At 32.0% G+C, this 12,459-nt stretch overlaps 1 protein-coding gene across 1 annotated transcript; it reads left to right on the forward strand.

Moving 5' to 3' along the window:
* Positions 1-6,129: 6,129 nt before the first annotated feature.
* On the forward strand, positions 6,130-10,012 carry LOC111889322 (uncharacterized). Its single transcript, XM_023885457.3, has 6 exons — positions 6,130-6,514; positions 6,730-7,235; positions 7,375-7,710; positions 8,324-8,698; positions 8,901-9,118; positions 9,257-10,012. The coding sequence occupies exons 1-6, from the start codon at positions 6,372-6,374 to the stop codon at positions 9,500-9,502; spliced, it is 1,824 nt and encodes a 607-aa protein (XP_023741225.1). The 5' UTR covers positions 6,130-6,371; the 3' UTR covers positions 9,503-10,012.
* The last annotated feature ends 2,447 nt before the right edge of the window (positions 10,013-12,459 follow it).

Genomic DNA, 12,459 nt, shown 5'->3' on the forward strand with positions numbered 1-12,459 from the left:
TCCCACTAGCATTGAATTATATATATATATATATATATATATATATATATATATATATATATATATATATATATATATATATAGGGCTGAGTATTTGTGCGAAGCAAAAGATTTGTGAGAACTTACGAACTCATAATCAACATCATTTTTCAACACCAAAACACCAATCTTCTCTAAATGGTGTGTCTAAGACATATCTAGGCTAAAAAAGATTTGACATTTTTTTTCGAAATTTGCATGTATGCACAATCAATAGTTGTACGGGATGCTGATGAGCACAATCAACAATCATATGGACTGCGGATGTGCACAATCAGCAACCATATGGACTGCTAATGAGAAATAATTGTCCATATGACTGCTGATTGTGCTCATCAGCAATCCGTACAACTATTGATTGTGTTCATCAGAAGTCATACAAAAAAACCCAAAAAAAACCATCAGCAATCTGAGCCAGAGCCCAGTGCTTGTCAAATCACACTGTTTGTTGAGTTGAAGGTAGGATTTGGGGCTCCCTTTGTGGCCTGGACTTTGACTTGGTCCACTTTCATACTTTTGCAATGTCTAGGCTTACAAATTACAATATTACAATATCAATCAAACGTTATCCTCAAATTTAACCCCATATTATTATGAGACTATTTTCTTCAAAAATTTTACAATTTACAAAACCTTCTGAAAAGCTTTTTACCATTGATAAGGCTCCAGCTTGGCTCGGGCTAGGGCGTGGCTTGTTTAAATTGATAGGGCTCGAGCTTGGCTCGTGAATGATTAAACAGGCTTTGGCTCAACTCGTTTAAAAGTAAAAAATAAAAGGACTCCTAAATGACACATTTTAGTAAATGTAAAAAAGTTGAGTCAGTGAAAACACTTTTCCATGATAATGCTGTCATTTTTGTGATTATCTCTATTGTGTGTAGTTTCTTATTTAATTATAACTAACAATCAAGCAAATAAAAGATAGCATAAATTACACGAATGGTCATTACGGTTTGGGATAATTTGCGAGTTCAGTGCCTAATCCTTTTTTTCAAAACTCAGGCAGTCCCCATAGTATGTTTTTATTATTTCTTTGGTCCCTACCAGATAATTTGTGTGTAGTTTCTTAATGATTTACAGGTCAATTTGAGCTTGAACAGTTGATGAAGAGGTCGTAAGCGATCCTTTAGAAAACGAAACAAATGATGAGGAAAGAAGCGTTGGTATTACTAATGACTTGTCTTTCTATAACCTACCGGAATCTGAATCCGAAGAACACAACAGTCAAGAGGAGGAAGAGGAGGTGGTAGAGATGATATCATTGGTTGTTGATCTGAAATCGACATCTAAATCTTTTAGATACGATGCAAATTCACCAGCAATAACAACACGTGCAAAGTCTGCTTTTACTTCTTTCAGATATGTTGGAGACGAACCATCTTTGCGTGTCACAAAGAAAATTGCTTTTGTGCTTAATGACGAAAAATTTGAAGGTACTGTGATACTGTCTTTGTGTATGTTTGGGTCAAGGAATATGCATCGATCGTTATAGTATGGTGTAGTTTTTACTCTCTAGGGCTAAAGATGGAGTCTTTTTTGGGAAAACTATGTGTTATGGCGTGGAGCAAGGATACCCACAGCGTGGCATTGTATAAGTGGCACACATATTTTATTGAGCCACCATGGCATGCTAAGGAAAGTCATGGTATGGCAACTGATCAGGACCAAACCCATGACACTATTAGGGTTCCCTTCATATTTAAGCCTCTCTATCTCAGTTCTCAGTTTCATTTCTCAACCTTTATCCCCCTCAACCTCAGATAAATCCTAATCAATTCCTTTTTGGTGGTTTTGGCTCATTTTGGGTGGTTTTGGTGCTTTTGGAAAGGAAGTGAGGAAGCATTGGTGTAAGGAAGTGGGAAGGAAGTGAGGAAGTGAGTAAACTTCCATATCTGATAAAGATCTATAGCACACCAATGAATATATGAAGTAATCACCAACACATCAAAGCAAGATCGGGGTAGAATTTGATCAAAATAACAACAAAAACTTCATTTTCACAAGTTGTGGAAGAACGAAAATGAATAAAAATAATAAAAGCATATTAACAAAAGTAATCAAATGAATGTACCTGTAACATCCGTCGGATCTGGAACAAAAAACACATGAAGTTTGTCGATCTCATAAGGAAACACCAATGACAGACCACAAAACTAACACATGAGACAAGAAAGTGTATTTGCTAAAACTCGAATCCACTTAGATCTAACCAGATTTGGATTATGAACACCATCGGCAACAAGAGAAAACCAGCAGACTCTCATATCTAACTAGATCTGAGAAAGAAATGCCAAGGAAAGTCGTCAGAATCACGAATCTGTCAACATGCTACCGGAGACAGCATACGGATGTGGTCGTTCGCCGGAGATCGCACAGATCTAGATCTAGAGATGAAAACAACAAACAACTTTCGCATATTTGAGACACGATGAAACCAGATCTCAAGAGCTCAAATCGAGAATCATGAGCATGAAGCACAAAAATGCACTAATCTGAGACATTCAGGTGGGGGTTGACATTAGAGGTGTTGGCGGAGGTTTAATATCGGCGGTAGTGGTCACTCTACAGATCTGAAACATTTCTCCATTAAGAGAGAGAAAGTGGAACTGAAGGAGGTTGACATTGTTGGTGGTTGTTGGTGTCTTCAACGATAACGGTTCATCAGTGTAGTGAGGCGAAACAATGGCGTTAGATCTAGATCTAAAAGCGGCGGTTCCAGATTTGAAGTTTTGGCGATGAATGTAAGAGTTTTTTTGTATGTGATCGGAGGTTGTGAAAGTGGTAGAGAAGTGATGGTGGTGGATCCCAACTATTTTTCCTTTAACCACATCAATTTGAAACTCCCAACTATTTTTCCTTTCACCACATTCATTTGAAACTCCCATGACTTTTCAGTTTCTTTCTAATAATGATTATAAGTTGGTTAATAAGGTTAAATAAATATCAAACATAAAGTGTAATCATAAATAAACTAAATTTCAATATTAAAATAATATATTTACTTCTACTTATAAAGTTATGTCTTCAACTTTAACATATTATACTTAATACATTAGATTTAATACGTTGTTGTATTTAACCATTATCAGTTAAAGCTACAACTTTTGAACAGTTTGGATAAAATACTTAAATTGTTAATTTAAATATAAGATTACATGGTCAACTTAAATATAAATTTCAGTTCCACATAAAAAACCTAAAGAATATTGTGTGATTAGTTAAAAGTGATAAATTGTAGTGCTAAATGCAAAAACTAAATTGTAATCTCAATTTTAACTAAAATATTTCCTAAAGATATTTTTATAATTATTAAAATTTATCAAATAATTAGCTTAATATAACTTACCATAAAAATAGTTAAAAATAACTCTATATAAATGATTATATTGTTACATTTAAAAACAAAAAACAATGTTTGATGTTTTAAATAATTACACTGATAGAAATTAGAAAGTTAAACAAATAAATTTAAAACGATTGAGTTTATGTAATTTTAATAGTTGTATATATTATCATATAATTCAAAATAATCAATATATTATATCAACTTAGTATATGAATTATTATATCAAATTTAACAACAATGTTATTATTATATTTAATAAAACATATATATATGTAAAAACTTCAACTATATATGCATTTTTACTTGCACCACATGCATTTGAAACCTCCATGACTTTTCAATTTTTTTATAATTATTATTATAAATTGGTTAATGATGTTAAATTAATGCAAAAACTAAATTTTAATAATAAATTAACTAAATTGCGTAGTTAACTTATTAGTTTAGGTATGTTGTATGTGAGCAATTGTCATTTTAAATTTACAACTTTTGTATAATTTATGATTTTATGCAAAATAGTTAAATTATTAATTTTAATATAATGTTAAACGATTAAGTTAAATCAAAATTTCAGTTAAGCATTAAAAAAATCGAGAGACTATTCTATAAATAGCTAAAAGTTAGAAATTATAGTGTTAAACCTAAATTGCAATCATAAATTACAAACAAATGAAACTATTTTTTATAATCATTAAAAAATTTCAAATAAGTAGCTTAAATATTACTTACAATAAGAATAGCTAAAAATAATATTATATAAAAAATTATACTGTGATTTTTAAAAACAAAAACAATGTTTGGTGTTTTAAATAATTACAATGATAGAAATTAAAATGACAAACAAATAAACTTTTTAAAATTAACTAATCGTAACAACCACTATAAACATTACTAAAGCGTATATTATATTTAATTTTATTCATAAGTAACTTGCAGGTAGAGACTATCGAGACAACTGAGATTATAGAATTTTAAAAGATGTCTATATTATCATACTAGGTGTAAGACCCGTGTAATACACGGGTTTATTAAAAATAAAAATTTAATATCAATATTTAAACATTAAATTTAATATCAATATCAATTTTAGAGCTCTCATTAATTATGACATTTATTACATTATAAATATATCAATTCTTTTTCAAGGAAACATTTATTTCTCTCAATATTATAACCGAAATAAGTTATGATATGTGAACAAATCAGAAAATTACATGTGGAAATAAATAAATTCTAAAAATCTATTAAAATGTCATGTGTCCAAATCAATGAGGACATGACATGTGGCAGAAAATGGGTTTTATTTATTAGTATAGATAATTCAGAAAAAAGATGTTATAAGAACAAAAAACAACATCATCGATATATTTAAAAAACATATATTTATAAATATTTTAAACATATTGTTGTATTTTGCGCAACGCGCGGATATTCGCCTAGTGTATATATATATATATATATATATATATATATATATATATATATATATATATATATATATATATATATATATATATATATATCCTCCTTAATAAATGAAGATTTTTTTTGCCACATGTCAATCTCTCATGAGTTTTGACACTTGTCATTTTGTGATATTTTTGAAATAAATATTACCCATATGTCAATTTTTGATTTGTTTCAATTTTTAAAATTAAAGTCATATATTTATATATGTAAAGTATTAAATATCATATATATGATATTAAGTTGCAATAAATACGTTTTCTTCCTTTCTTATTTTAAAAGTTGTACATTAAAAATTATTTTCTGTTTACATTTTAATTTAATGTTTAATTTTTTTTTTTAAATCAACTCGTGTAATACACGGGTTTCACACCTGGTATATATATATATATATATATATATATATATATATATATATATATATATATATATATATATATATATATATATATATATATATATATATATATATATATATATATATATATTGGTGTCAAGAGTTCTGATGAGAAGTGAAAAACAGAAGAAGAACAGATGCATTTGTGTGAAGACAAGATGACCAAAGTGAATTTTTTGATTGAAAACTACAAAAGAGATTCTTCACCACTTTTCTTTCCTGCAAATTAGCAACAGGTGCTTATTGCTTTCATGACTAGATTATGAATGTACACATCACACTGCCTAGCTCTTTCCCTCGAATGAAAGAGAATATCCCTTTCAACCCTTTTGGTAATTAGATACATTAGTGAAAGAAAAAAAAAAAAAAAAAAAAAAAAAAAAAAACTGATCATGCATGGATAATAGATGGCATATATATATGCAATGAAGGATATTGGGCGAATGGATAAAGATAGCGATGATGATTGCCAATTGAGGATAAATAACGACGGTTCGATTATTAACCACTTAAATCTCCAAATGGATTATTAAATAATGACAATAAGTTAACATTCAGCTGGCTTCGGCGTGATATATATATGGTTGATATGGATGTTGAGTAAATATTGAATCGTATGGTTATACTATGTCATTATACTATTGTAATACAATAGAATAATCAATTAATATATTAGAACATATATTGAATCTTATGATTTGCTTAATTGATCAGATTTATTGAATTATAAAAAATAAAAAAGTGATGGCATTAAAAAACTGTTGTATTTAATATTACGTGTAGTGGCGCGGGAACCCAAGGATAAAGATGATACCGGAGGAGGTTTGCTTTTTTTCTTTTATCTTTATATTTTGAAGATTAATGTTTATTGTAGAACTGTAGAAGAGGAATTAGGATGGTGAATCAAAAGTTAAAGCTGGGGAAAGATGCATATTGGAATAAAAAGTTGGCGACATGATACACGCAAAGGATAAAGTGGAAGCACACCAACTTTGTTTTTAGATGAAAAGGAGTTCAATAAACACCAACTTTGCTTTTTGATGTATTAGACAGAGAGAGACTCCTTTACTAGTGAGGTGATCTTTGTAGAAGAAAGACTCTTTCTTCGTTCCTTCAACAAACATGCAATGTTCAAAAGAAACCATTGTTCGTTTGTTCTACAATGCCTCCAGTTCTTTTCAGCTTCTTTTCCTCTTCTTCTACCTCACCTCCATTTTCCTTTCTAAGTTCTTGTTCTTCATTTCTTCAATCCCGTTCCTCCCAAGGTAATACTAATAATCTTTTCTTCTTTAAGCGAAACTCTAAACCATGCATGCATTCGGTTTTAGCAGTTTAGTTTAAACACAACTCAAGTGTATTGAATTTGCACATATGAAGTCTTTGATGTTGATTTCATTCATGCTTTACTAACTTACAAATAGATAATGCTTTTGGGTTCTTTAAAAACACATGAATGATGTTTGTGTTTATCGCTATGCAGAAACGATGAAGAATATGAATATGAGACAATTTCGGAGGAAGAGGTAAGCGATGAGGATTACTACAACGAGACTCCGGAGAAAGGCCATCTGGTTGCAGATATAACCGGAGATGGCGAAGAGCTCTCGTTTTTTCAAACTAGTCCAACAAGTTCATGTCAAAACTCCGTAGTTTTAGACGAAGATGTCGTAAGCGAGCCTTTAGAAAACGAAACAGATGATGAGGAAAGAAGCGTTGGTATCAGTGATGACTTGTCTTTCTATAGCCTACCGGAAGCTGAATCCGAAGAACACAGCAGTCAAGAGGAGGAAGAGGAGGTGGTGGAGATGATATCATCGGCTGTTGATCCGAAATCGACATCTAAATCTTTTAGATACGATGTGAATACACCAGCAATAACAACACGTGCGAAGTCTGCTTGTACTTCTTTCAGATATGTCGGAGACGAACCATCTTTGCGTGTCACAAAGAAAATTGCTTTTGTGCTTGATGACGACAAATTTGAAGGTACTGTGATACTGTCTTTGTGTATGTTTGGGTCAAGGAATATGCATCGATCGTTATAGATTCTCAGACTTGCATTAAGATTTAAGAACTTGATGCGAATATTCAAAAATAGTTAATTGTTGGTATTTTATTAATGCAGAAAAGTATCGTGAAAAAGGAAAGAATTGGGAATCAAATATAACCCAAGTCGACAAGCTTTTGAACATAGCACCATTGAACTCGGTTACTAAGAAACTTGAACTTGAAGAAAAGGATCAAGAAGAAATCTTTGGTGACACGAACACCATCGGATCCACTTCCAAGAGTTCATCTGAGTGGCGGAGCTCCATTAATTGTAGAGATCCGGGTTATGATCCGTTTTCGTCTTCATCAAGAAGAAGTTGCCCCAAATGGGAGTCTTACACTGTTTTCCAAAAGTATGATGAAGAAATGTTATTTTTAGATAGAATTAGCGCACAAAAACTTCAAGAAACAGGTGCGCTCTCTCAACTTAATTTCCTTCCTCACTAAGTAAAGTTAGACATCCTTCTTTTTGAAAGGGTACATTGATATCCGTTCTTCAATAATTCCTTTTGTTCCTATTTGGTTATTCTAGATTTTTTTTAAAGAAATTTAATGTACTTGTTTTTTTGTTAAAATTTTTATCAATATGTCGGTTTAATGGAATGTATTTTTTTTTTAAATAGCATTACTTTTCTATAATTAGTTAATGTAATTTTACAAAAGTTGAAGACAACATATTTGAAAAATTAACAAAGTTTTACTATTACTTTTTCTGTTAACGGAACTATACAAAAGTTAAATGCAACATATTTTGTAAAATAATCAAAAATAATTCATTGAAAAGTTCATATTACACTAGGAAACTTGTCGACATAAAATTTCACTACGATTTTATTTAATCCATTAAACGTCAATCCAAACAAATATAAAGCTGTTTTTTAAATAAGCAATCCAAAAAACCCTAAACAAATTAGCCTAGTATTTATTGAGTAATATTTCTCATATAAGAGTGTCATATTTAACTAATCAATGTCACAATAATTCCTATACTTATTTTGACTAATGAAATGATGGCTTTATTTCAGAGTCATTTAGATCATCAGCAACATGCCATTCATCATTATCAGATAAAATCATTCACAAATTAGCATCAAGAAATAAGAAAACATCATATATTTATCAGAATTCGTATCACGAATTAGAAGCAGCATATGTAGCACAAATTTGCTTGACATGGGAAGCTCTTAATTGGAACTACAACTACTTCCACCAACTAAGAGCATCACGTAGTGACTCCGACCCTGGATGTCCTGCTTACATTGCGCAACAATTTCAACAATTCCAAGTGCTTTTACAACGTTACATTGAGAACGAGCCTTATGAGAATGGCAGGAGACCTGTTGTTTATGCCAGAATGAGAAGTTTAGCTCCTAAGTTGCTTCAAGTCCCAGAATACCGTGGTACACTTCATTTCATTATGTACTTCTATATATTTAATTTTAACTCATTTGTTTTAATTAACTTATCGTTACATAACCATTATGTTACATATGACAATAATATTTAAAGTAATTAGAAACCCAAATATAATTACTTTAAAAATCTATATGTGTGTTTGGGTCATTGATCTGCTATAGAATTAAATATTCAAGGTTTTTGTAGATTCTGACGAGGAGAAGAAAGACGAATATTTGGGTTCAAGAATTTCGTCAGATTCATTCCTTGTAATCATGGAAGAAGCAATCAAGACATTCATGAGTTTTCTCAAGGCTGACAAGGAGAATCGCTTTCAGATCTTTGCACGTCTCTTTAGTATCAAAAACCCAAGAACTACAGTGGATCCTACAGTTCTCTTATTGCTCAAGAAAGTAAACCATAAGGTCAATGATCTCTCTATTTTTCCGAAAAGTAGGCATTTTAAAGGGGTTCATGTGAACTTATAAAATAGTTTCTTGAGTAATAATGAGTTGCACAATGATTTTCACATTTTTCTTTCTATATAAATTTGAAACTTGCAGAAGAAGCTGAAGTTGATAGATTTAAGGCGCTCGCGTAAGTGCTTAAGGAAAAGGAGGACAAAACAAGAGAATGCGATGGAGGTGTTGATGGCTCTGATAGACTTAAAAGTGGTGTCAAGAGTTCTGAGAACTACAGATTTAAGTGAAGAACAGATGCATTGGTGTGAAGACAAGATGACCAAAGTGAAAGTTTGTGATGGAAAACTACAAAGAGATTCTTCACCACTTTTCTTTCCTGCACATTAGCTGATGCATACCCCACCATACATGTGCTTATTGCTTTCATGACTAGATTATGAATGTACACATCACACTGCCTAGCTCTTTTCCTCGAATGATAGAGAATATACCTTTCACCCCTTTTGGTAATTAATTAGATTAGTGAAAGAAAAAGAAGAAAGAGAAAAAAAAAAGTTGGTCATGCATGGATAAGAGAAGGCATATATTGGATATTTGGCGAATGGATAAAGATCAACGATGATGATTGCCAATCGAGGATTGACCAATTGTTTATCATGTCATCTTGTTGTCATCATTCAACAAATTAACCACTCAGATCTGCTGATGGATTATTAAAGCCGGGGAAAGATGCATATTGGAATAAAGAGTTGGCGCGCAAAGGATAAAGCTGAAGAACACCACTTTGTTTTTAGATGAAAAGGGCTTCAATAAACAAATCAAATCAAGAGGCAATAGTTACCAACAAATTTGATCAGTTTTAGTATTTTATACTTATAGAATTAGAAAAGTTAATAACTCTCTCTCTCTCTCTCTCTCTCTCTCTCTCTCTCTCTCTCTCTCTCTCTCTCTCTCTCTCTCTCTCCTCTCTCTCTCTCTCTCTCTCTCTCTCTCTCTCTCTCTCTCTCTCTCTCTCTCTCTCTCTCTCTCTCTCTCTCTCTCTCTCTCTCTCTCTCTCTCTCTCTCTCTCTCTCTCTCCTTATAATTTAAATGTCCATAACATACTGAAAAAAGACCCTTAACATTTTTTTGGAGCCTAAAACAAGAAAACTAGCTAAACTTACGGACTAAAAGTTTAATTTAGGTCCCATTTGATAGGCTATCGAGGTAAAAAATCTTGACCGGATAAGAAACCATGGTATTTGATTGTATATCTGACTCAATGTGCTGATTGATGAAAAATGACCATTATACCCTTCACAAGCAGTTCAAAAAGGAAACATGTTCTCTCAAAGTATAATTAAATATAAAATTTTAGGGAGATAGAAGTTAAAAAGCTTATTTCAATATCCTTTACAAACACTTTTAAAAAATTACATGAAATCCTTTACTATCTAATCAACTACCTAAAGACATTATGATCATCAACATTCAAATAGAAAACACAAGTAAAGAACATAATGATTTTTCTCATCTGGAATAAGATTCCCCACCCTACAAAACAAACACCAATAATTAATTCACTTGTAGACATTATATTCAGAACTCATTGTACTTTGAATACATTGTTTGTCATCGGAAGTGAGCAATAAATGGAAATGTTAAACGTTTAACATCTTGGACCTATTCAACATGAAACTCAACCCATCCAAGTTACATTTTGGTGCCAAAGTAGGAAAATTCTTGGTATACATGGTTACAAAGAGGGGAATTGAAGCTAGTCTAGAAAAAATTAGGGCTATCTTAATTTTAAAATCCTTATCTTCTACCAATGATGTCTAAAGATTAACAGGTAGGATTGCGGATTTAAATAGGTTTATGTCCACAACATATGAAGGATGCAAGCCCTTTTATGACGTCTTAAGGAAGAACAAAAAGTTCGAATGGATGTCAGAACATGAAAAGCTTTCTGAGATCTGAAGAATTATTTATATTACACTCTTTTGCTAGCTAAACCTGAAGATGGAGAACCATTGTTCTTATACTTAGTTGTATCCAAGAATGGAGAAATCACAGCCTTGGTAAAGGAGCAAGATGGTGCTCAACATCTTGTCTACTATCTAATCAAAAGTTTGTTAGATGTCGAGGCTAGGTACTTACATCTTGAGAAAATAATCTTATCCTTTGTGTGTGCCTCAGCTAAACTATGTCATTATTTTGAAACTCATCCCATTTATGTAAAAATTAACTATCCAATTAAGAATGTGATAAGAAAACTTGAGATGTCAGGGAGAATGGCTAAGTGGTATGCACAACTAAGTACATATGACCTAACATATGAAGCAAAGTTTACCATAAAATCACAGACATTAAAAAACTTTATGGCTGATTTCAATCCGGATATTCAACCTAGAGTAGAGAAAGAAGTCCAGTGGCTTCAAGACATAGAAGAATAAAAAAGGTGGATCCTCTTTACAAATGGAGGGTAACGTTCTAAAAACCATAATAAAAAATTAATTTTCAAAGCCATTTCATAAAAATCATAAGTCGGTCAAACATTGTTTCCAAAACATAAGAGTAAACTCATAGTATAATATAACATCTGTCAACATAAAAATCAGAATGCCTGAAACATTAAAATCCACAACTGTAAGTCAAATCTTAGTAAGTTACCCAAAGTACCCTACACAACAACACACATGCAATGCATGCACACCAGGCCTACAACATAGGGCTAGACTGCCTCCTGAGTCAACATCATAAAGCTAGACCACTTTCGAGCCTGCAACATACAGTTAGACCTCTCCTAGTTATGTTGGTCTACAACACAAAGTAGTATTGTGTCAAACTGACCACACTATGTCGACATATACACAAAACAATAACAAGAAAGAGAAGGTAATCATAGTAGATCTACAATCATAACAGATCACTATAGCATAACAACATCCTACACACAAGGATGTATACTGTAGTACAAAGTATAGTGAGAAAGCTCACATCGCAAGCTAAAAGATATCCACACAGCCTATATGATGGCGAGAACCGATACTACGAGCTACCTATTCATCAAATAGAGGCAAATCCTTAATCTATGGCCCTAAATCCCCTAAATTGACCCAAAAGTTAACTTGGTCAAAAGGTAAAGTAAATAGTCAAAGGTCTCATAGACGGTCGCTACGTTATGGCCAAGCATTTGCCATGTCGTAGTGACCTCAGGACAAAACAATCATAAGATTGCCTATCGGTACGTCGTAGAGGAAAGTCCTCCATGTCGTTGGAACTTTTTTGGCCAGCTTAATGCATTAAGGTCTTAATCACTAAGGCCACCCATCCATACTTTCTAGAAGGCTTTCACACCTCTA

This window comes from Lactuca sativa, chromosome 8, assembly GCF_002870075.4.
Source record: "Lactuca sativa cultivar Salinas chromosome 8, Lsat_Salinas_v11, whole genome shotgun sequence".
NCBI classification, from domain to species: domain Eukaryota; kingdom Viridiplantae; phylum Streptophyta; class Magnoliopsida; order Asterales; family Asteraceae; genus Lactuca; species Lactuca sativa.

Excerpts from the sequence above, each read along its gene's own strand:
- LOC111889322 (XM_023885457.3), top strand. The coding sequence starts at position 6,372 with ATGCAATGTTCAAAAGAAACCATTGTTCGTTTGTTCTACAATGCCTCC. Across the intron at positions 7,236-7,374 it reads TGATGACGACAAATTTGAAG|AAAAGTATCGTGAAAAAGGA; the intron begins GTACTGTGATAC and ends TTATTAATGCAG. Across the intron at positions 8,699-8,900 it reads TCAAGTCCCAGAATACCGTG|ATTCTGACGAGGAGAAGAAA; the intron begins GTACACTTCATT and ends AGGTTTTTGTAG.